Source organism: Rhinatrema bivittatum, chromosome 4 (genome assembly GCF_901001135.1).
Source record: "Rhinatrema bivittatum chromosome 4, aRhiBiv1.1, whole genome shotgun sequence".
Classification (NCBI taxonomy): domain Eukaryota; kingdom Metazoa; phylum Chordata; class Amphibia; order Gymnophiona; family Rhinatrematidae; genus Rhinatrema; species Rhinatrema bivittatum.
This window is the reverse complement of record NC_042618.1, coordinates 279,366,917-279,391,911: the sequence shown is the minus strand read 5'-3', so window position 1 is coordinate 279,391,911 and position 24,995 is coordinate 279,366,917. Positions and strand designations below refer to the sequence as shown.

General features: G+C 47.5%; 1 protein-coding gene across 5 annotated transcripts in view; it reads left to right on the top strand.

The window, feature by feature from the left end:
- Positions 1-24,995, top strand: part of LOC115090703 (lymphoid-restricted membrane protein-like) — a 1,037,620-nt gene that overhangs the window by 538,362 nt on the left and 474,263 nt on the right. For all 5 annotated transcript variants that reach the window (XM_029600146.1, XM_029600141.1, XM_029600144.1 and 2 more), the window contains exon 18: positions 13,167-13,239. In XM_029600146.1, the coding sequence (XP_029456006.1) occupies positions 13,167-13,239 (73 nt within the window). The remainder of the gene's footprint in view (positions 1-13,166; positions 13,240-24,995) is intronic.

Sequence of the window (24,995 nt, the reverse complement as noted above, 5' to 3'; positions counted from 1 at the left end):
GGGGGGGCTCTGAGGAGGGCCCCCACCAGGCCCCACCAAGTAAGCACAAGGTGAAAAAGACCGCGGTGCGCGCCCGGGAGCCCTCGCGAGGGATACAGCGGCCCCGGGGCGTACCTCAGGAGTCAGATTCCGAAGATTCCTCCACGGTGGATACTGCTGATCTCGAAGAGCCCCCGAGGGGGGCCGAGGCGACGGGGGCGGATGACGCTGCCCAGCCCGTCGCGGGAAAAGGCACACAGGCGGCGGAGGGGGATGACCCCAAGGTAGTCCGCCTGTTCCGCAGAGAGGAGCTATCGCCACTCATCCCGGCCATCCTCCAGGAGCTGGGGATAGAGGCTCCACCCGTGGTGGTCCGCCAGGAGGCCAATATGGATCCAGTTCTGCTAGGTCTCACGGGACCGGCGGTGGTTTTTCCTTTTCATTTTTTTCTTCGACAGATATATTTTTCCGGGAGTTGGATACCCCGTAGTTAGGGTTGAAAGTCAGCAAAGCCATGGATAAGCTCTACCCGCTCCCGGAGGAGGCGCTGGAGCTTCTTCTACTTCCAAAGGTGGATTCAGCGGTCTCCGCGGTGACGAAAAGGTCCACTATCCCGGTCACGGGGGCGGCGGCCCTTCGGGATATACAATACAGGAAGCTAGAGGTGCAGCTCAAGAAGATATTTGAGGTATCCGCCCTAGGGGTGCGGGCCGCAATCTGCACTAACTTCGCCATGCGAGCTCGTTTACGCTGGGCCCAGGTCCTTCAGGCGATTGCGGGCCTCTCTGCAGAAGAGACGTCTCAGGCTGATAGATTGGAGGCGGCAATAGCTTATGGAGCTGACGCCCTCCACGACCTTCTGCGCACCGCGGCTAGGTCCATGGTGGCAGCAGTTTCGGCGCGCCGTCTCCTGTGGCTGCGCAACTGGGCGGCGGATGGCTCTTCCAAGGCCCATCTGGGTTCGTTACCTTTCAAGGGGAAGTTGTTGTTCGGTAAGGAGTTGGATGATTTGATGATTTCTCTGGGAGAGAACAGGGCATTCAAGCTGCCCGAGGATAGGACCAGAGCGCGGTCCTCTTTTCCGGCCAGGTCCCGGTTTCGGGGGCCCAGGAAATCGCGCCCTCACAGATCCGACGGACCTTCGTATAGGCATCTTCTTCCCGGAACACTCAGTGGCAGCAGTCCTTTCGTGGGTAACGTTACGGGAGGCAAGCCGGAGCCCTGTTGGGTGCGGGGTCCAAGCCTTCCCAATGAAGTCCGGCCAGTAATGGACCAAGGTGACGTCGGATCCGTGGGTCCTCGACGTGATAAGACGCGGCTACGAGTTAGATTTTGCTCACATCCCAGCGGACAACTTCCTGGTCTCGCCTTGCAAGGCCTCCGGGAAGAGGGCGGCGGTGTTGGACACCATCCGTCGGCTGGAAAGCTTGGGGGCCATATCCCCCGTCCCTGTCGATCAGCGCAGCACGGGCCGTTACTCCATTTACTTCGTGGTTCCCAAGAAGGACGGGTCTTCAAGGCCAATTCTGGACCTGAAAGGAGTAAACAGATGTCTTCGAGTTCCCCACTTCAAAATGGAAACGATTCGGTCAGTTATCGCTTCGGTGCGTCCGGGCGAATTTCTGGCTTCCCTGGATCTCACGGAGGCGTACCTTCACGTGGGCATTCAGCCATCGTGCCAGCAGTTTTCTGAGGTTCTACCAGTTTCGGGCGCTCCCATTTGGCCTTGCAACGGCGCCTCGGACATTCACAAAAGTGATGGTGGTAGTGGCGGCGCAGCTGCGACGAGAAGGTCTCCTGGTTCATCCTTACCTAGACGATTGGCTGATTCGGGCGAAGTCCGAAAGTCAGTGTCGACGGGTGGTGGACAGGGTCCTCCAGCTCTTGCAGTCCCTGGGCTGGGTGGTCCATTACCACAAGGGTCATTTGGACCCCACTCAGTCCTTGGCATATCTGGGGGCCTTATTCGACACGGATCGGGACAAAGTAGTCCTCTCTCAAGATCGGATAGGCAAGCTGCAATCTCAGGTGAGGCGTCTGTTGTCGCTTCGCCGTCCGCGAGTCTGCGATTACCTGACGGTTTTGGGGTCTATGGCTTCAACGCTCGCGTTGGTACCCTGGGCGTTCGCTCACCTGCACGGTCCAGTCTTCTTTGGTGGCTGGATCCAAGTCATCTGTCCTGTGGCGTCTCCCTTCTCGTTCCAGAATGGACGGTGGTGACCACGGATGCCAGTCTCCCCGGCTGGGGAGCAGTTTGCCTAGGGAAGTCGGTACAAGGCCTTTGGTCAGAATCACAATCACAGGCTCAGTGGTCCATCAACCGCCTCGAGACCAGAGCGGTCCGTCTGGCTCTCCAAGCCTTCCTACCATTGGTGCGGGGACAGGCGGTCCGGGTACTGTCGGACAACGCCACCACCGTGGCCTACATCAATCGTCAAGGCGAGACGAGAAGTCCGCTGGTGGCGGAAGAGGTGCACATGTTGATGGCCTGGTCGGAACAACATCTCAGCAGCATAGCAGCGTCTCATATTGCCGGGGTCGACAACGTACAGGCGGATTTTCTCAGCAGGCATCGTCTAGATCCCGGAGAGTGGGAATTGGCGGACGAAGCGTTTCTCCTCATCTGCAGGACGTGGGGAGTTCCCCACATGGATCTGATGGCCCCGTGGCACAACGCGAAGGCTCCGCGTTTTTTACAGTCGGCGTCGAGAGAGGGGAGCAGAGGGCGTCGATGCGTTGGTGCTTCCTTGGCCGACGGATGTGCTGCTGTACGTGTTTTCCCCCATGGCCAATGATCGGCGAGATTCTGCGGCGCATAGAATTGCACCCGTCCATGGTGGCCCCGGAGTGGCCACGCCGTCCATGGTTCGCAGACCTCATTCAGTTGTCGGTGGCGGCTCCCCTTCGTCTTCAGGGATTCGCGGGGCTGCTTCATCAGGGCCCCGTCTGTTTGGAGGATGCGGATCACTTCTGTCTCGCGGCATGACTTTGGAGAGGACTCGGTTGAAGAGAAAAGGTTACTTGGACGCGGTTATTGCTATGCTACTGAGATCCCGGAAGCAGTCTATGTCCCTGGCCTATGTCAGGGTATGGGTAGTTTTTGAGGATTGGTGTGTGACGCGAGGTTTGGATCTCCCTACCGTTGCGGTCCCTGATATTCTGGCTTTCCTCCAGGCGGGACTGGCCAGAGGATTGGCGTGCAGTCCCTACGGGTCCAAGTGGCGGCACTTGGTTGTTTGCGGGGGAAGGTCGGTGGATCCTCCCTGGCTCTTCACCCGGATATAGCCCGTTTCCTGAAGGGGGCTAAACATCTCCGTCCTCCTTTGCGTCCTCCCTGTCCGGCTTGGAATCTCAATTGGGTTCTTTCGGCCTTATGTTCGGCACCGTTTGAGCCTTTGCAGCGCTCTACTGTCAAAGATCTCACGTTAAAGACTGTGTTTCTGGTGGCGATTTCTTCGGCTCGCCGTATCTCAGAATTGCAGGCATTGTCCTGTAGGGAGCCGTTCTTGCGAATCTCCGACACAGGCGTTTCCTTGCGGACTGTCCCTTCCTTTCTTCCTAGGGTCGTCTCGGCTTTCATTTGAACCAATCCGTTGAACTTCCCGCTTTCGCGGTCGAGGAGTCGTCGGATCCGAACTCGAGGGATTTACGGAAGCTGGATGTGCGGAGGGCCCTCCTTCGCTATCTGGAGGTCACTAATCCTTTGCGGGTAGCGGATCCTCTGTTTGTCCTCCTTTCCGGCCCCAGGTAGGGTGCTGCAGCGTCTCGTACGACGATCGCTCGATGGCTTAAAGAGGCCATAGGCTCAGCGTACATGATGCGGGGACAGTCTCCGCAGGTGGATCTTCGGGCTCATTCGACAAGGTCTCACGCTGCGTCTTGGGCGGAGGCTTCTCAGGTGTCGCCTCAAGAGATTTGTAGGGCGGCTACCTGGAAGTCATTGCATACCTTCGTCCGACATTACCGTCTGGATGTTCAGGCCGCTGAGGCCGGAGGTTTTGGGGTGAGGGTACTCCGAGCGGGACTCTCTGCTTCCCACCCTCGGTAAGTTGGCTCTGGTACATCCCAGGTGTCCTGGACTGATCCTGGTACGTACAGGGAAAGGAAAATTAGTTTCTTACCTGATAATTTTCGTTCCTGTAGTACCAAGGATCAGTCCAGGATCCCGCCCGCAGTACTACGCTAAAGTAACGGAGAGTCCGCTCATCGTTCTTTCTGTACGCTCACTGCTTGTTCGCTCTCCCGGTTGGGGAGTCTGGTTCCTACCGCAGTTGGAATTGTTTCCGGTTAATTAGCAAGTTTTGTTAGTTAGCTATGGTTGCCTACTTGGGTTTCTACTTTGACATTACGTATGACTGAGGGGCTGTGACTGGCACAGGGGCATATATGGCTCCGCCCACAAGTTTTAGTCTGTCTCCATCTACTGGTGCGGAGTCACAACCCAGGTGTCCTGGACTGATCCTTGGTACTACAGGAACGAAAATTATCAGGTAAGAAACTAATTTTCCTTTGCGATGGAGAAGGTACAGAGAAGGGCAACCAAAATGATAAAGGGGATGGAACAGCTTCCCTATGAGGAAAGGCTGAAGAGGTTAGGGCTGTTTAGCTTGGAGAAGAGACGGCTGAGGGGGGGATATGATAGAGGTCTTTAAGATCATGAGAGGTCTTGAACGAGTAGATGTGACTCAGTTATTTTCACTTTCGAATAATAAAAGGACTAGGGGGCATTCCATGAAGTTAGCAAGTAGCACATTTAAGACTAATCGGAGAAAATTCTTTTTCACTCAACGCACAATAAAGCTCTGGAATTTGTTGCCAGAGGATGTGGTTAGTGCAGTTAGTGTAGCTGGGTTCAAAAAAGGTTTGGATAAGTTCTTGGAGGAGAAGTCCATTAATGGCTATTAATCAATTTTACTTAGGGAATAGCCACTGCTATTAATTGCATCAGTAGCATGGGATCTTCTTAGTGTTTGGGTAATTGCCAAGTTCTTGTGGCTTGGTTTTGGCCTCTGTTGGAAACAGGATGCTGGGCTTGATAGACCCTTGGTCTGACCCAGCATGGCAATTTCTTATGTTCTTATGTTGTTAGTATCACCACAGAACTCTTGCCTATTCATCTCCTCCCCTGACCAGACAGCTGCTAACCCTAGAGAGAGGGTTGGATGAGGTAGCATGAATGTTGCTACTGAACCAGAAAGACTTCTCAGCTCATAGTTAACTTCTATAGCACACCTGGATGCCACAGTGTCAAGTACTTCTTAATCATTAATTATAAGTCCCTAAAATTAACACCACTTGGTGAATTTACTAAACATCACTCCAGATCTTCCACTTGAAGGCTGAAAGGCTGATATCCAGTGCCATTTATCCAGTTAAATTCAGACTTAACCGGACAAATGGTGGTGAAAACCCCACTGTGCCAACCGGCACCTAGTTAGACTTTAAACCTTTTAGCTGGATAAAAGGTTATATCTCGCTAACTAGGAGATGGGGCATTCTGGTTAGGGTCAACGATTTCCCAAGTTATCTGGATAAATTATTCAGCTAACTTAGCCTGATAACTTTGGGACACCTGAAGACGTGCCCTAAAGTTAGTTGGATAAACTTATCCAACTAATATTCAGTGGCACACCCATGCTGCTGAGTATTCATAGTAAGATAACCAGATAAGATTATCTAGCTAACTTTGCTAGACAGCCAATGGCTGAATATAGACTTCTAAAGGTCTAGTGTTGCATGTAGGCAAAAGTAAGGAATTCAACACAACCACACTACTAGTCAAGCAGCCAGCAAGCAAAATCAGTATAGTCAGGGCTTTGCAGTTCATTAAGTTCATGTTAAAGTTTATTATGCACACATCAGAAGATTTGTTAAAGAAACATTTAAAAATTGCTGTAAATATACTAGCCAATATATAACAAGTTATTTTGGAAATGGTATTAATAATCTGCCCTTCCTCTTAACATGCCACATGTTCTAGTAGTACTGTTAGTGGAAAACTGGCTCTTGCTATCATTACATGAATGATGTATACATACAATAACCTTTTAAAAGCCATGTTCTAACCATTACAGCAGATTATTTACAGATTAGAGTTATATTTTTATAATTTTTAAACAGATGCTGCTTGAAAATTAAAGCCTCATATAGTAAGTTATTACAGAACTCATTTAAAGTAATATTTTTGGGAGGAGCAGCTAGCCGGTATCATCGTGAATCTGTTTCTTGTGAGCGGAAGCCTATAAGATCTGCACAGCGTGAAAAGGTTGTGAATTCTCAGCACCTGATCCGTCGTGACCTGATTGAGCGCGCTGACGTCATCACGAGGGGACCGGCGTTTTGTTTAAAAGCCGGACACCCTCGGCGCGTTCGGAGGAGCAGCTAGCCGGTATCATCGTGAATCTGTTTCTTGTGAGCGGAAGCCTATAAGATCTGCACAGCGTGAAAAGGTTGTGAATTCTCAGCACCTGATCCGTCGTGACCTGATTGAGCGCGCTGACGTCATCACGAGGGGACCGGCGTTTTGTTTAAAAGCCGGACACCCTCGGCGCGTTCGACGGAGGAGCAGCTAGCCGGTATCATCGTGAATCTGTTTCTTGTGAGCGGAAGCCTATAAGATCTGCACAGCGTGAAAAGGTTGTGAATTCTCAGCACCTGATCCGTCGTGACCTGATTGAGCGCGCTGACGTCATCACGAGGGGACCGGCGTTTTGTTTAAAAGCCGGACACCCTCGGCGCGTGTCGCCGTCCCGGCGCGTGTGCCAAATAGGAATTATTAATATTTGAGAGAAACCTCAATTTTGAACAGAAGAACTCTTCTTGACTGTGAGTAAAAAATGAATTTATTACCAGTTTAGTTGCTCCCACCCCTCCATGTAAGGTTTATACATAGAGTTGACTACTGTGTGGGGAGAATACGTTATCAATAAACTTTTGTCCTATATATAATGCCTCATACAAAAAGAAAGGCGAAGGTAAGGGAGGTAAGTACTTCCTCCCCACTACCTGAACCAGCTCAAACACAGATATCGAACTTCTTCCCACCAGTTCCTAGTTATGAACCGGGCGAAAGGGCTATTGGAGATATAGGTATGGAGCGAATACCTATTTTCCCAGCCGAAACATCTCTCAGTCCAGGGGCCCCGTTAACTCCTCCTCCACCGCAAAAATCTATGGAGCAGTCATTTGAACTAATTCCAGTAAGAAAGGAGTTTGGAGAAAACCTGGCTAATAAGGAGAATGTAGAACTAGATAAGGAAGTAAAAATGTTGCCAACTAAGCCAAATGAAATCACTATGGAGTCATTATGGTCAGCTATAACATCCCTGGAAAAAGCTATAGTAAATCTAATGAAACAAACATCGGAATCAAATCTTCAATCAACAAAAATAGAAACATCAATAGTAAAGATTCAAGAATCAACAGGAGAAATGGAGAAGAGAATAACAGCATTAGAGACATGTCATCAAAGATTTACAAAAACTGAAATTTTGCATAATAAAAGAATGGAAATGATAGAAAATCATCAAAAGTATTTGAATTTAAGAATATTAAATTTCCCCAAGTTAAATTTAACATCGCCATTAGATATGTTTAAAGAATATCTTTCTGGCATACTAAAATGGTCTGATAAAGTAATGCCTACTATTGCAAAAATTTATTACGTTGATAGTAAGAGTAATGCCTCAGAATATAATAAAGCAGTAGAACAATCATTAAATTTGTCAGAAATTTTAGAAGTAACTTTGGAAACTAAGATAGAGGTTAGAACAACTCTGCATGTCAGTTTTGTATTTGCTAATGACAGGGATGCAGTCTTCAGACTATTTATGAGGAAAAGGTTAGAGGAATTTCATGGGGGAAGGATCTGGATATACCCTGATCTCTCCAGAATGACCCAATTGAGGAGGAAAAAGTTTCTAGAGCTTAGATCGGAAGTGGAAACTAAGGGAGGCAAGATGACCATAAAATACCCATGTAGATGCGAAATTTGGAAAAGCGGGCAAAAATATGTTTATTTTGAAGTTAATCAACTTCGTACCTTCCTTGATTCCTATTCTCATTCCCCTTGAGTAATAGTACGGGTAACGAGGCAAAGAAAATGGTAACACTAGGAGTAATGTCTCTCTTTTCAGTTGTACATGTTTATACTGTTTTCCTTTAATCGCTCTTTAATGTTTCTTATTCCTACTTGGAGTAAAACCTAATTCTTCTTGTGTTTCTTTAAAATAATTGACAGTAATTAACTATACTTCTAAATAATTGGAAATAATTGTTATTACTTGTACTGTCAATGTTAATTTTTCTTTTGTAAAATGTAAAAGCAGCATAAATAAAAAAAATTAAAGTAATATTTTTTTTTAAATTGGCAGTCATCCTTTAAATAAAGTAATATATTATGCAATATACAGTTGTATGATTATACTACATTGGTGTCCACTAGATGGCCCTAGATCCCTGCCTTGGGTATTGCAGCTTAGTGGGAAATAAAAATCACATAACAGCTCCTCCCTTAGAGGCCGGCTGTAAATGGTAGCTCTCTGGTGCACAAATGGGGGCCTAGTGGTTTAGAGAGTAGTCTTTTTGGTTTGGCCTTTAGGGAGTGAGGAACTATTTGGTTTCTTACGATTTGCATGAGGGCCTGGCTGGCCTAGCTCACACTTTGAGCCAGATTACTGTCAGGATTTGCCTTCAGTTTTGGGAAAAGACTTTTGATAGTTTGGGCACCTTTTTGGATTTCACCAGTCTGGTGAGGGACATGAATCAGATCCTGAGGCCAGGAGTAAGAAGACCTGCATTCTTCCCCTGAAATGGGAAGGGCAGCAGTGACTCATCACCTCAGAGGGGTGTTTTTTCCTTTTTGTTTGTGACCTGAGTTGTGTAATAACCTGATTCCTTCAAACATCAGACCTTTCCTAAAGAGAATTCACTTAAGGAGGAGTCTGGATAAAAGAGACTAGCTTTGGAGATCCACAACTGGATCTCCACCTTTTGGGACACAGGGCACAGGTTGGGGATGAATTGGACTCTTGTAGAACTCAGGTACAATTTTTGAGACTAAGGGGATCCTCCTTACATATAGGAAGTTCCCTTCCTAACTGAGATATCTGATCAGTTCACTACCTGAGGGATAAGCTCTAGCCCAGGAACCTGTACTAAGAACACATACACAGAGAAAAAGAAGAGTCTGCAGTGTAAATGCCCCAGAGGGAGCACAGATGTAAAGTGGACAGTTATCTACTTGACTGGACACTTTATTTATTTCTGAAGAATTACAGTAAATTTAATTTGAATACCCAGTCTGTGTCCTGTCTTCCCTGCAGCACTACTACTTGTAACCAGTACAGTAGCACAAAAGAGGGGTTTCACTACACTGCCTGGGCCTCGAAGAGCAGCCTCCCCCCCCCCCCCCCCAAAGAGAAAGGACCCACACCCTGGAACAAGCAAAGAGGTGGGGGGAAGCCCATGGGGATAGCTCCACCAATAAATGTCTTTTATAGCTCTTTGGGACACTTCCACCTCCCTAAAAAGGGTTATACTTGGAATAGCCAGGTGTAGCTCTATAAATATTACTGATTTGATATAACAGATATGACTATAATATGAGACCCTATAACAAGTAGACTTTTTAACTTAAAAAACTAAAATGAAATGACATTGTACATATTTTATGTAATAGCTGTATTTTGAAAATAAATAGCATTTCATGTGTTGAATTCCAGTTGATTAAAAATGCATCAATTTTAAAATAGAAATATTGTACTAGAATACATTTTTTGGATTTTCCAGTTGAAAGTGATTAGTTTTCTTTTTATAGCATACACTATATGGTGCACAGGTTCTTTATATGTGGGTATCATACTTTTTTTTTTTACCTATTTTGCCATATACACTACCCATACCTGGGAACTCTTGATTTCCTATCATCCTGAGATTGTAGTGGAGTAGCCACGGGGTGGGGGAGCCAGCAGAAGCATGCATACAAACTTGTTCTCTCTCACACACTAACACACTTTCATGATCACTCATATTCCTAGACATATACACGCTCATTCTCACACACATGCTTACTCTCACTTCTCATTCATCCCACACATGCACGCACACATATATGCACACTCATTTCTCTGTTTTCCACACACACATATGTACATTCACAAACAAACTTACATCTCTCCCTCTTCTACACACACACACACAATCTTGCAACTCTTCATCATCTACAAACACACGTGTGCGCGATTACTCACACATATGCGCATTCTTCCTCTCTCCTCACCAGTGGCGTAGCCAGAATTGATTTTTTGGGTGGGCACAAGGTTAACATAGGTGGGCACAAGGCATGCAGGTCTACTAGTTGTTTTCTTACTGATAAATAATGCCATATACTGCACCCTAGAATGGCTTTCTAAGTAGTTTGCAACAGCCATTATGTGTCATGTATGAAACTTTAAAATAATTTACTTCAATTATTTCAAGTATAGAAAACAATCAAATCCAATCATATAATAAAACAAAAATTAATGTATTCTTTCATGAACCATCTTTGCAGAAACCCAGAAATCTTCATAAATACAATAAAATATAATTAATCATCAGAACAGGTGCAGCGCAAAGCTGCGGCAATTCACATTACAAGTAACATGAAAAAAAAAATTCAAATTCTGGTGTAATCTCAGCAAAAAATAACCCTCCACTGCTATTTTGTGAAGTAACAAACTCTTGCAAAGAAAGAGGCATCTGGAACCTTGCCAAACAATCACAGCACTGACTCTCAGGATTCAAACAGCAACCTTATGAAAAAGCAGCAATGCAAATACTACACCAGGCCCTAGAACATTAATACATCACCTACGGGAATAACAGAACAGGCTGGACTACTACTACAGAGAAACTATATGCTAGAAATACTCATTTCTGTCACAAACAGGCAAAACTGAGACCGACCCTTACCTAATATAGAAATAAGAGACTATAAATTAGAAACAGAAACATGTAGATAAAGCCAAAATAGAAAGCCTGAGAAACTAAAATGTCTGAACAGTGGAATACTTAAGAAAGAGCAAAATACAAAAATATAAGAATGCACATTCCCAAAGATGACATATTTAAATTGCTAACATCTCTCTCTCGCTCTCTCTCTCTCTCTCTCTCTCTCTCTCTCTCTTATATATATCTATATATATATATATATATATATATATATATATATATATATATATAAATAATTTTTTTTTACCTTTGTTGTCTGATCTTTGTATTTTTCTAATCAGTTGGTCCTGGTCTCTCTTTCGCTCATTTCCTAATTCCTCTTCAGTGTCTTTTCTACTACTGTCTTCTTCCCTTCCACACACATACACATATATACATAAATGCTTTCTCTCACAGACTCCCTCACACACTCAGGCTCTCACTCTCATATGCTCTCCCCCCCCCCCCCCTCACATTCTCTGCAGACACACATACAAGCTCTCACTTTCTCACCCCTCCCCAGGCTTATATTCTTATGCACACACAGACGCACATCCAGGCACCCATTCTCATCCACACACACAAACCCATTCTCCCATTCTCACCCACACATACACACATTTAAGGTCCCATTCTCACCCACACATACACACTTTCAAGCACCCATTCTTACCCACATATTCAAGCTTCCATTCTCACCCACACACACAAACCCAGGCTCCCATTCTCACCCATATATATACACATTCAAGCTTCCATTCTCACCCACATATTCAAGCTTCCATTCTCACCCACACACACAAACCCAGGCTCCCATTCTCACCCATATATACACACATTCAAGCTTCCAACCTCACCCACATATTCAAGCTTCCATTATCACCCACACACATTCAAGACTCCATTCTCACTCCCATACGCACCCAGGGTCCGATTTTCACCCACACACACACAAGGCTCCCATTCTCATCCTCACATACACATTCAAGCCTGTGCACAGTTTCTGCTTCCTTCCCCCAGAGCAGGAAGATCAGCTGCCTCTCCTGCTGCCACCGGCCTCCTGCTATCTTCGGGCCGTATGGCCGACTGATCTTCCTGTTGGGGGGGGGGGGGAGGAGAGCGGAAGCACCGCACACAGTTTCCGCTTCCTCCCCCCAGAGCAGGAAGATCAGCTGCCTCTCCTGCTGCCACTGGCCTCCTGCTATCTTCGAGCCGTATGGCCGACCGATCTTCCTGTTGGGGGGGGGGGAAGAAGAGCGGAAGCGCCGCGCACAGCTTCCGCTCCCCCCCCCCCCCAACAGGAAGATCGGTCGGCTGTACGCAGGAGGCCAGTGGCAGCAGGAGAGGCAGCTGATCTTCCTGCTCTGGGGGGAGGAAGCGGAAACTGCGCGGCGCTTCCCCCCCCCCCCCCCCCCAAACAGGAAGATCGGTCGGCCATACGTCCCGAAGATAGCAGGAGAGGCCAGCTGATCTTCCTGCTTTGGGGGGAGGAAGTGGAAGCTGTGCACGGCGCTTCCGCTCCCCCCCCTCCCCCCGCAAACAGGAAGATCGGTCGGCCATATGGTTGTAGGACGCTTCCCCACGTGTGCCGTGATGGCGTGCCAAGCATGGGTTCTCCTCTTCGCTGTCGCGGGGATGGGATCCCGCGACAGCCTTGCAGTTCTGGTGTCAGCTGGGTGGGCCTGGGTCTAAATTGGGTGGGCAGCTGCCCACCCAGGCCCACCCGTGGCTACGCCACTGCTCCTCACTACAGTCCCTGTTAGCCACAGCAGCCTTCTCTTTCCCCTGGCCTGCAGAACCCATGCTCTTCATCTTCTTCCTCCTTCTGCAGCATTGGCTCATGCTGTCCTTGTTTCATTTTCTTTGTGCGGGCCATATGCTGCTGCTCTTCCTGAGTCTGCTCAAAGGAGCTGATACAGTTTTGTTTCCCGTGAGGGGGGACCGACACTCCTGATTCTTAGTTCTGCTGCCTGGTCCTGCCACCACTCCTTGTCCTCTTGCATTGCTGACGCTCCTCCTGCTTCAGGCCTGTGCTGCTCCAGCAGACCTTCTGCTGTATGTCACCTGGAGATTTTGGGCATTGGTTAAGAGACCTGGCAACTCATTCTAATATCCAGAAAGTTCCCAGGTATAATACTATCTCATTGTAGTTTGTCATTTAGATAAAAATTGCATTGAAGCTTACGATCTAATCCAGAATCCATTTTTATTTAAAGAAAAACAAAGAAATGAAAACCGATAGTGAACAGATGCCAGAAGAAGAATCCACTACAGGTCCCAATGCAGAAGGTGAGATGCTAACACAAAAATGATTAACAAGCGATGGTTCTTCTCATGTCTTTCCACTGATCAGCACATTTCATCACTCATGCAGGGACTGTCTTAAAGCAAGGGGTAGACTTAAAGGTGATGCATAATCTGCCTATAATGTTTGGCCGGCTGTGGGATGGTGCTGCGACTGGCTGCACTTACCCCTAGAAGCCACAACTCACCCTCTGGCAAGGACATTGCCATGATGTTTCTTCCTCTGCCCCCTTAGGCGTGTGTGACACGCACTGAATGATAAAGACCTCATAGTGGGAACTCTGGCATGGCGACTGAAGAGGTCAGTGTGGGCTGGGGATTTAAACCCCAGCAATGCTTCCAACCAGCACCTCAGTAATAGATCCTCTTACATCCCTTTCAGTGCATGTTCTTGTGTTCTTGCTGTACTGTCTTGCTCCTGTGCCTTATCTTGACTTTGCCTTGCCATGTCTTTGTCTTGCCCTGCTCTTGACATGTCTTTGTCCTACCTTGTCCTTTCTCTGCCTTGCCTCCTGTCTTGTTCCAGTTCTGCCTTGTCTGTTAGTGTATTTTCTGTCTCTTCCTGACTTCTGGTTCTAACCTCTGCTTTGGATTCTTACCATGCTACCTTACCTCTACCTAGATCTCGATGCTGCCTGTCTGCCCTGACATTGTCCTGCTATCTGGTTCCAACTGTCTGCTCTAAGGGTCTCTTGCCTAATCCCTGCCAGTCCCTGGAATCCACAGACTCAACCTGTGGGAACAGTGCTGATATAGATGAAGCCTAGATCTTGTCCCAGAGAGAGCATGTTCACATGCTGTAGTTGTGAGCCTAGTGGGTTCACCTGCCAGACTGTCAACCATGACACAGCCAAGGGCTCACACTCCATGATGCTGCCTCTCATCACAATCACAAAACTGTTTCAAGTTTGGTACAGTTTTCAAATTTTGTCAGGTCTGCTTTTGACCTGCCAACTTTGGACACACAAGTGATTTAGAGCCTTCCAGTTAGTGCCTTCCTTCTCTGCTCCAACAGGAAGGTACTAAGCCACATTTCTTCATGGACAGCCACATGAATGGTGTTACTTAACTTACTTATGTTGTCATACAGGAACTTTCTCATAATTTCAGTTCCTGAACATACCTAGATCAGTCCAGACCAGTGGGTTGTGCATTCCTACCAGCAGATGGAGTCAGAGAACATAGAACTTTGAGCACTGCTACTTAACGAGAGTGCCACCTGCAGCCCCTCAGTATTTCTCTGATTCTAGCAGATATTAGAGTTCCAAACCTGCAGTCTGTTAGTTTAAAAAAAAAAAAAAAAAAAAAAAAAGGGTTAGGGAAAGGTTTTTTTTCCTAGGATAGGCTAGTTTGTAGTTAGTTGTGTAGCTTCCTGAGGTGTTAGGCACCTTAGTGGGCCATCCCTCAGTTGAAGCCGGCATCCGGGGGGGGGGGTGTTGGATACCCCTGCCTGTGTCTTGCCCGCATCGCTGCCAGTGTGTCTTGATAGCCAAGGGCTCCTGGTTTCCTTGAGCACTGAGGAGGCTCCACTCACTCCTTCCTCAGACTCCAACTCTCTCAGGTTAGAAAGAAAGCAAGGAAGAAGCCTTTCAAGGTAGTAGGAGTTCATTTGGGGGACAGGCCGTACCGTTTCGTCGGTAGGCCAGCTGGAGTGGTGAGCTTAACCCTGCCAGTCCTCACGACGAACCAGGGCTCCGGGTAGGTCGGTGGGTGGGGGTGGGGGGGGGGGAGGTAGGCCAGCAACCTATCCACACACACGCGCGTGCAAGGCCTCTCTTTATTTTTGCGCCGGCAGCTCTCCTCACAGCAATTTCACGCCGGCAGGGAGTTTTTCTATTTTTAGCTCCTGCAGTCTCGCAAAGGTTTTCGGACTGGAATTTTTTTCCACAGCCTAAGTTGGGAACCTGCCGTGCGTGTGGGGCGTCAGGGCAGGCCATAAATGCTAGATCCCTATGTTCTGTTCTTCAGGGCAGGAGGGAACTTCTTGGGGAGAGCAGCAAGCAGGCAAGGGCTCTAGTCCTCATCGGTTGGGGAGGGTAACTTGCGGCTGCTGAGGGAGGAGGAGGCCCCTCCCATTCTTTCTCCTGTGAACCAAATTCCCGCGTTTTGGGATGAACTTGGGCCACCGGACCCTCCTGCGGGGGGTTGTGTTGATTCAGGGGAGTTTTGCCCTGAGTTTGTGCTCCTGCATCAAGCGTTCCTGGCTGGGAAACAGGAGATCCTGAAGAGAGCTTCGTAGCCAGACCCTTTGGTGGAACCTCCACCAAAGTGAATACTCACTGGATCCCCGGACCGCCATCACCCTGCAGGGGTTCACCAAGGGGCTCAAGATGTGGATAGGTTGCTGGCCCCATTCGGGGATATCTCAGACCCTGCGGTGGATCAAGATCCGGGACTCACCCAGGATATGGGTGATATGATACAGGATGACCTGGACCAATATGATCTCCCACCCTCTGAAGGCAATGATCCCAGTGTAGTGAGCTTGTTTAAGGGAGAGGAACTCAGACTTCTCATTCCCCAGATCTTGGAGATCCTGGGGATCAAAGTTTCACAGGAGGAATCGGACAGCGAAGGTATCAACCCGGTCCTGGATGGGATTCGGGGTCCGATGACTTCCTTCCCATTACCTAAGAAGGTCCGCAAGCTAGTGACCTGGGAGTGGGACTCGCCGGATGCAGGTTTAAAAGTGGGAAGAGCCATGGTGAAGCTTTACCCGCTATCGCAGGATGTTTTAGATCTTCTAAAGATACCGAAGGTGGACACAATGGTGTCTGCCGTAAGTAAGAAGACCACCATTCCTGTGACTGGGGCTGCTGCACTGAAGGACATTCAGGACCACAAACTAGAGATTCATCTGAAGCAAGTCTTCGAGGTCTCAGCGCTGAGTCTCAGGGCGGCGATTTGCACCAGTCTCATGCAGAGATCCTGTCTTTGCTGGGTTCAGGAGGTGGCCGCAACCCCCAGTCCTGATAGCAGGGGGCCCTTGCAAGCCGTGCATTTGGAGGCAGGAGTTATCTATGTCATGGACGCGTTAAATGACTTGATTAGGACCTCGGCACATAGTATGGTGTCTGTGGTTACGACTCGTAGACTGCTCTGGTTGCGTAATCAGTCAGCAGACTTATCTTCCAAGTCTCAACTTTGTCTCCTCCCCTTTAAGGGCAAGCTTCTCTTCGGGGAGGATCTCGACCAGTTGGTGGAGTCCAAGGGCAACAGATTGCCAGAGGATAGGAAACCTTCGGGGAAGGTTTTTTTCCCCCATGGACTCATTTTCGGGATTCTTGCAGATTTCGCCCTGCTAGGTCTTCAGCTCCTTCGGAGTCAGGCTGGGCTCGGGACATCAACAGTCCTTTTGCAGAGGATGACGCCCAGGCAGAGAGTCCACGGGCCAGGATGCTGGTCGTGGAAAACCTACCCAGTGAAGCCAGGGGCACCCATTCCGTCGTAGAAGCTGTCTGAGGTAGATTGTCGAGCTTTTACGTGGAGTGGGAAATTTTTACCTCAAACTAATGGGTCTTGGAAGTAGTCCGGGATGGTTACGCTCTCGAGGTTTTGCGACCGGTGCGGGAGGCCTTTGTGGAGTCTCGCATCACTTCGCGGGTCAAGCATGAAGCAGTAGAGGGGACTGTACAACGACTGCTCAATCTCCAGGCCATTGTTCCAGTTCCTCTGGCGGAACAGGGCAAGGGATGGTATTTGGTCTACTTTGTGGTTCCCAAAAAAGAGGGCACCTTTCGTCTCATTCTGGATCTGCAGAAGGTGAACAGATGTTTGCGAGTTCCCTGTTTTCGCATGGAGATGTTGAGAACTGTGATAGCCACGGTATGCAGAGGAGAGTTTCTTGTGTCGTTAGACCTCACCAAGGCGTATCTCCACGTCCCGATTCGCCGGGCTCACCAGCGGTTCCTCCGCTTCAAGGTGATGGGCCAACATTTCCAGTTTCAAGCTCTCCCTTTCGGGCTAGCGACTGCTCCACATACTTTCACCAAGGTCATGGTGGTTGTGGTTCCTGTGCAAGAAGGGAGTCCTTGTTCACCCGTATCTCGACGACCTACTAATCCGAGCGAAGTCTCAGGAGGACTGCGTAAGTCGGTTCAGAGGATGATGCTCACCTTGAAGTCGCTCGGCTGGGTCATTTGGAGCACAGGCAGTCATTGGTCTACTTGGGAGCACTCTTCGACACTTTCTGAGGCAAGGTTTCTCTGGCAGTGGACCGTGTAACAAAGTTGCAGGATCAGGTCCATGCCCCGTTTCAGAGGAAGAATCCAGTTTGGCATCACTTACAGGTTCTGGGATCCATGGCCTCCACCTTGTTTTGGTCCCATGGGCGTTCACTCATTTGCGTTGCAGCATGCACTGTTATCGCAGTGGAGTCCAGTGTCGGAACAGTTCCATATACAGTTACCTCTCCGTCCAGAGTCAGTCTATCATGGTGGCTTTCATGCAGCAACCTGGAACAGGGAGTGGACTTAGACCCTCCGAATTGGGTGGTTATCTCCACGGATGCCAGTCAATCCGGATGGGGTGCAGTCTGCCTTAAGAAATCTTCCCAAGGGCTTTGGTCTCCAAAGGAGAAATCCTGGTCCATCAACCGCCTCAAGACTAGGGCTGTCTGGCTCGCCCTCTGAGCATTTCTTCCTCTGGTCAAGGACACAATGGTTTGAGTGTTCTCAGACAACATGACGACAGTAGCTTACATCAACTGGAAAGGCCGTACATGTAGTCTTGCGGTGGCATTGGAGGCGTGACTTGTTCGCTTGGGTGGAGTGCCATCTCAAAGGAATCACTGCGTCTCATTTCGTGGGCATGGAAAATGTACAGGCAGACTTCCCCAGCAGGCAACAGCTTGATCTGGGAGAGTGGGCATTAGCTCCCGAAGCAGGGAACCTCATTTGCGCCAGGTGGGGCATGCCTCAGTTGGATCTGATGGCAACTCAAGCCAATGCGAAGACAGAAAGCTTCTTTAGCCGTCGTCGAGAAATAGGCTCGGTAGGCCTGGATGCTCTGGTATGTCCATGGCCCATGGGCATTCTTCTCTATGCATTTCCTCCCTGGCCTCTCAACGGTCAGCTTCTATGACACACAGAGCGGCATCCAGACAGTGTTCTGTTGGTAGCTCCAGAGTGGCCACGTCGCCCGTGGTACGTGGACATGGTGTGATTAGCCTTGGAAGGTCCTCTACAGCTGGCGCATCTTCCGCATCTACTCCGTCAGTGGTCCATATTTTCAGATTGGGAGGATCACTTCTCTCGCACGGCTTGGCTTTTGAGAGGTGGCAATTGCGATTTGAGGGGATATTCCAAGCAGGTCATTTCCACTCTTCTTCAGGCGCATCGGCCTTCTACTTCTATGGCCTATGTTAGGGTCTGGAAGTTATTTGAGGCATGGTGCCAACAGTGCTCCTTGGTTCCTTTGTCAACTGAGATTCCCCAGGTGTTCGACTTCCGGCAACAGGGTTGGCCAAAGGTTTAGCTGTCAACTCTCTTAGGGTTCAGGTGGATGCCTTAAGGGGCAGAGCTCTTGGTTGGTCGCTGGCAGTGCATCCAGACATTTCGCATTTCCTCAAAGGAGTACAACATTTACGTCCTCCCGTACGCCCATTATGTCCGGACTGGAGTTTGAACCTGGTGCTTCAGGTGTTTTGTGGAGCCCCCTTTGAGCCTTTATGGAGGGCTCCCATTAAGGATTTGACCTTGAAGACAGTTTTCCTCGTAGCCATTTGTTCTGCTCGACGCATTTCAGAGTTACAGGCTTTGTCGTGTCGAAATCTTTTTCTTAGGATTTACGATGATAGTTTTGCTGCACATGGTTGCTTCCTTCATGCCCAAGGTGGTCTCTGCTTTTCATGTGAATCAGGCGTTGGATCTGCCAAGATTTCCGAACTGGTCCAGGGATTCTACTCAGGAGAGGGAACTTCATCTTATGGATGTTCTTTTGCGCTATTTGGAGGTTACTAATGACTTCCAGCATTTGGACCATCTGTTTGTCTTGTTTGGGGGTCCTAAAAAGGGTGAAGGTGATTTCGTGCTGAATTAAGGAGGCTATCGCTGCAGCTTATGTTGCCCGTGGGTCTGAGAACTCATTCCACTAGAGCCCAGGCTACCTCCTGGGCTGAGTGTTGGCTTCTGTCTCCTCAAGAGATCTGCAGAGCAGCTGTTTGGTTCTCCCTGCACACTTTCACCAAGCATTATCATTTGGATGTGAGGGCACAAGATGAATCATCCTTTGCGGAGGGTGTACTGCGAGCGGGTCTTTCGGGTTCCTGCCCAGTGTAGAGTAGCTTGGGTACATCCCACTGGTCTGGACTGATCTGGGTACGTTCAGGAAAGGAAAATTGGTTATTACCTGCTAATTTTCATTCCTGAATTCGAGACCTGTCCCCCTTTTCAGATTCCGAAATACTACCTTGAGAGGTGATATTTCCTGAAGAAACAATTTGGTCTTTTTGCAAATGCTCCAGAAGGGGCAATTTCCAAGGTGGTCCAGTGGTTTTTTTGTTTTATCTGTTCTGGGCGAGAGGTTGGTGGTTATGTTTTTGGGTTCCAACCCCTTTCGACTTTTAAATAAAGTTTGGTTGTTTAGGCTTGGGTACAGGGGCTGCAGATGGCACTCGTTAAGTAGCAGTGCTCAAAGTTCTATGTTCTCTGACTTGATCTGCTGGTAGAAATGCACAACCCACTGGTCTAGACTGATCTGTGGTATTACAGAAACGAAAATTAGCAGGTAAGAACCAATTTTCCTGCCCTTTTTTTTTTTGCCACAGTATGAGTGAAAGGTGTGTGTCTATGATAGTTTGACTGTTTGGCCATGACTTTGGATCAGAGCTTAATTTGTAGACAAAAATGAAGTGGAACTGTGGAGGGCTGAAATGAGATGGTTGGGGGTTAGGGTCAGGTGTGATGTGTGCAAAGTGGTGGGTGTGAACTTTCTCTCTCATGCACACATACCCAAACACACTCTTCACACTTTATTATTATTTATTTATTTATTTATTTATTTATTTATTTTTGCATTTCCAATTAAACCCAAGCAGAACTTGTACAGAAAAACTGAGAGAATTCAACTTCAAAGTATAAACCAGGATCACAGTAAAGAAATACTTTTCTGAATAGCCTCCATAACATGTAGGAAATAGAGGGGGAGACACAAGGCCTAAATGAGCAGAAAAAAAAAAAGAAAATGGAAAGAAGAGAGAGAAACTTCCAATAAATATTATAATATGCCTCACGTCAAAGTTGCCTAACTGTGATCAGCCTGAGAATCTAAGTACTATCTCAGTTAAGGCTCAAAAAACCTAATTTTGCATTAGAATGTTTCATGATGCATTTATACAAATAACAATAAATTGTGAACCAAGGGCGAAAGCTTCATATCAAGGCGCCTAACAAGAAATTTCTTCCTTCATGAGTAACATTAGTAATATCTGGTAACACCTAGATCTTAGGACCATTAAAAAAAAAAAATATGGCAATTGCGAAAAAATAATCTCAAATGGAGTCCCGATCCTGTAGTGGAAACACAAATTTAACCGAGAGTTCCAAACCCTGTGGCCTGGTATCTGCAGAAGATTTCAGGAATTGAGATAAATCAGTCTACTCCTTGACCTTGTTCCTGTAGAGCTTCTCTTGAAAGATAATAAGCTTTGGAATAGGAGGCATAGCTTCACTAGGAAATTTCAAAATCTCAAGCAAATATTTTTTAAAGAGATCTAAAGGTGATATTAATGCCAATGAATGAAAATATAACACTTGCAGATTAAGGAAACAAAGGGAATTCTTTGTATCTTCTAATTTTTTAGCATTAAGCAAGCCACTTTGGATTAAATTCCCTTGTACACTTTGTAAGGCAACCACATGTTTATCCAGGTCATCTAATTCCCCCCTCTGAAGAGAGTGAACTTTGTTTGAATAAATGTGTTAATATCTAAAGTTGTATCAACGAGAGACGAAATTGAGTTCTCCAAGAAAATCAAGGCTAACCAAACTGACTCCAAGGTTACAGTCTGTGGGTTTCTCAGTCATTGCATGGTAGAGATGTGAATCGGAAGCGGAATCGCTTCGGATTCCGGTTCAGATTCACATGTGGGTTTTTTTCATCGGGCCCAATCGCGGTTTTGTTTATCGGCTGCGCCCAAGCCGATAAACAAAAAACCCACCCCGACCCTTTAAAACTAATCCCTTTGCTTCCTCCACCCTCCCGACCCCCCCAAAAAACATTTTACAGGTACCTGGTGGTCCAGTGGGGTTCCCGGGAGCGATCTCCCACTCTCGGGCCGTCGGCTGCCACTAATCAAAATGGCGCCGATGGCCCTTTGCCCTTACCATGTGACAGGATATCCGTGCCATTGGCCAGCCCCTGTCACATGGAGGGAGCACTGGATGGCTGGCGCCATCTTTAAAAATGGCGTGGGCCATCCAGTGCTCCTACCATGTGACAGGGGCCGGCCAATGGCACGGATACCCTATCACATGGTAAGGGCAAAGGGCCATCGGCGCCATTTTGATTAGTGGCAGCCGACGGCCCGGGAGTGGGAGATCACTCCCGGGACCCACACTGAACCACCAGGTACCTGTAAAATGTTTTTGGGGGGGTCGGGAGCGTGGGGGAAGCAAAGGGATTAGTTTTAAAGGGTCGGGGTGGGTTTAGGGGTTATTTTTGTGTGCTGTTTTTCCCGCCCTCCCCCAAAATGATAAGAGAATCCCCACGATTAATATCGTGGGGTTTTTCTATCGTTTCGGGGGAGCCCCCGATTTCTGACGATTTTGAAAATATCGACGATATTTTCAATCGTCCGAAGCCCGACTCACATCTCTATTGCACGGTAAATAGGTCTTAACACAACTTCGTTACTAGGAATGTGCAGAAGAATGACATTTTTTTGGTTCGTTCATTTGGTTTGTTGGGACCCATATTAGATTCATTATTTTCAATACAAAAAAAATTGTTTTGTTTGATCGTTTTATTAGTTATATTCGTTTTCCATTAAAACCTCTGGGGAAAGCACTACAGTCTATTCTGGGCTCCAGAATAATGATTTATTTTTTATCAATTCTAATGAAACTTGTGAGAAGAAATCATCAGAAGGGGAAAGAACTGCAAGCTATTTTACAGTATGGCAAAGTGGCATAAATAGAAGTCTAAGACTCCGCAAATAGATACCAAGCTTACAGGATTGGCAGGAGTTCTCTAAAGCAATGTGAGTGGAGCAAAGGAGGAAGGTTAGGAACACCCCCTCCCCCCAAGGTTCAAAAAAGAGGATGCCAATCTAGAAATAGTGTCATGAACGCGAGAGGCAAAGTGACACTAAAAGTGGCATCAGGACCCTAAGGCACTATGAAGGGGGTACAAAGCAGAAAATGTGGCAGGAAGAATCCCAAAGTACAGATAAAGGGACCAAGAATCAGAGTGGTATCAAGATTTCAAAAGCATAACAGAGGTGCACAGAGGCACCCCAGATTGGCAAAAGGACCTCAAAGTATAGAACTAGAGTATGCCTGGAAGGTACAGTGGCAGAATGAAATTAAGAACCTCAAGGTATAAAATCTGCACATGGCAGCAAGGTCAAGCAGCACAAGGATCTGAAGGTGTAGGATGAGGAGCATAGCATTAACACAGAGTGGCATGGGACATGGGAGATGCCAGTCATTTTGTTGGAGCATACAGACAACTATAGAAGGGAATGCCTCTCCTTGTCAAAGTATGGCTGTACCTGGTTAATACACCAGACCAGTAGGATATGTTTGTGTCATGTTATAATGCATGTCATAGGAAGGTAGTTAAACCAAGTTTGCAGTACAGTGGAACTGCAAGTAGGCCATGAAATCAGTTACAGTTCATGGAGTGGTGCAGCAAGTGTGCAAAAGAATGGATAGCTATGGCAAGAGCAAGAGATGGTAAGAAGGTGTGTCCCATAGATGAATGTCTTAAAATCCTGAGGAGTATTTCAGTAAGTTTGCAAAGCAATGTATGGTTAGGGCATAAAGAAAAGTGGGCAGGTACTGTAGTGGAAGGAGATTTAGCATGAACCTTGAACAGAGCTGGAGTATGAGGAAGCACCCTCAGGTACCAAGCCTTGACTTGGAATGGTAGTAATGGTGCTGATATATCTTAACAACTGGAATGGTAGGAGCAGAGCAATGCAGCAAGAAGGGTCTCTGTAACACCAGCAAAAGCATTTGCCAGTTCTTGCACATGCACAGGGCAGCGGAACAAGTGGGCACCATCATACCTGGGAAGTTTTGATTTCCAGTTACCCTGAGATTGTCATGGATTAGTGGAGAGGGAGGGGGTGCATACTTTATTCTCTCTCTCTCTCTCTCTCTCATATACATAAACTCCCTTACATACATATTCATTCTCTCTATCACATATGTTGACTCTCATGCACACTCTTCCTCTCTGACACACACAAACACACTGGCTTTCTCCCTACTCCCTCACACCCACACACACAGGTTCTCGTTCCTCTCCCCTCCTTACATATACAAGCTCTTTCACACTCACTAGCTCTCTCCCCACTCCCACACAGGCTCTCACACATACAAGCATTCCTCACACACATACTCACTCTCTCTCCCTCATCACATAGCTCTCACATGCACTGACTCTCTCTCCCTCACATACACACACACAGGCTTCTCTCTCCCCATTCCACTAAACAAGTGCTCTCAAACTCTAGGCCGCCTCTGTTGCTGGCGGGAAGGAAAATGCTGAAGGCCCCACTCCCTTCTCTGCTTATACATGTGCTCGACAGGGCTTGGCTATCCGGCCAGCTCTCTACTTACAAGATGTATTGTTTTCTGCTAGTCCCTACTGCTCCCTGCCAGTCTGCTGCTCTAAGGGTGCATTTTTTTCTGTCGGCTGGGCTTGGGCACATCTTTTTTTGGCCAGCAGGGCTTGGGCTCCCTGCTGGTTTGCTGCTATTGGGGCTCATCTTTATTGGCCAGCAGGGCTTAGGCTCTTGAGGCACTTCTTCATTTCTGTCCAGGTTGTGAATATTGTCCCTATTGCGAAGGTCAGCATGGCGCAGGTGAAACATAAACTGTTTGAACCTCATGGGCTATGGAGGCCCCTCCAGTTCAAACAGCTGACGTTTGACCTGCATTTCCAGAGCAACAGAAGAAGCACTGCAGTAGGGATGATGTTAACTTAGTGGAAGGCACTGAGCAGGAGGAGGTTTTAAACCCAGCTACACTAACTGCACTAACCACATCTTCTGGCAACAAATTCCAGAATTTAATTGTGCATTGAGTGAAAAAGAACTTTCTCCGATTAGTTTTAAATGTGCCACATGCTAACTTCATGGAGTGCCCCCTAATCCTTCTATTATCCGAAAGAGTAAATAACCGATTCACATTTACCCATTCTAGACCTCTCATGATATTAAACACCTGTATCATATTCCCCCCTCAGCCGACTCTTCTCCAAGCTGAAAAGTCCTAACCTCTTTAGTCTTTCCTCATAGGGGAGCTGTTCCATCCCTTTTATCATTTTGGTTGCCCTTCTCTGTACCTTCTCCATCGCAACTATATCTTTTTTTGAGATGTGGCGACCAGAATTGTACACAGTATTCAAGGTGCGGTCTCACCATGGAGCGATACAGAGGCATTATGACATCTTCTGTTTTATTACCCATTCCGTTTCTAATAATTCCCAACATTCTGTTTGCTTTTTTGACTGCTGCAGCACACTGAACTGACTATTTCAATGTGTTATTCACTATGACGCCTATATCTCTT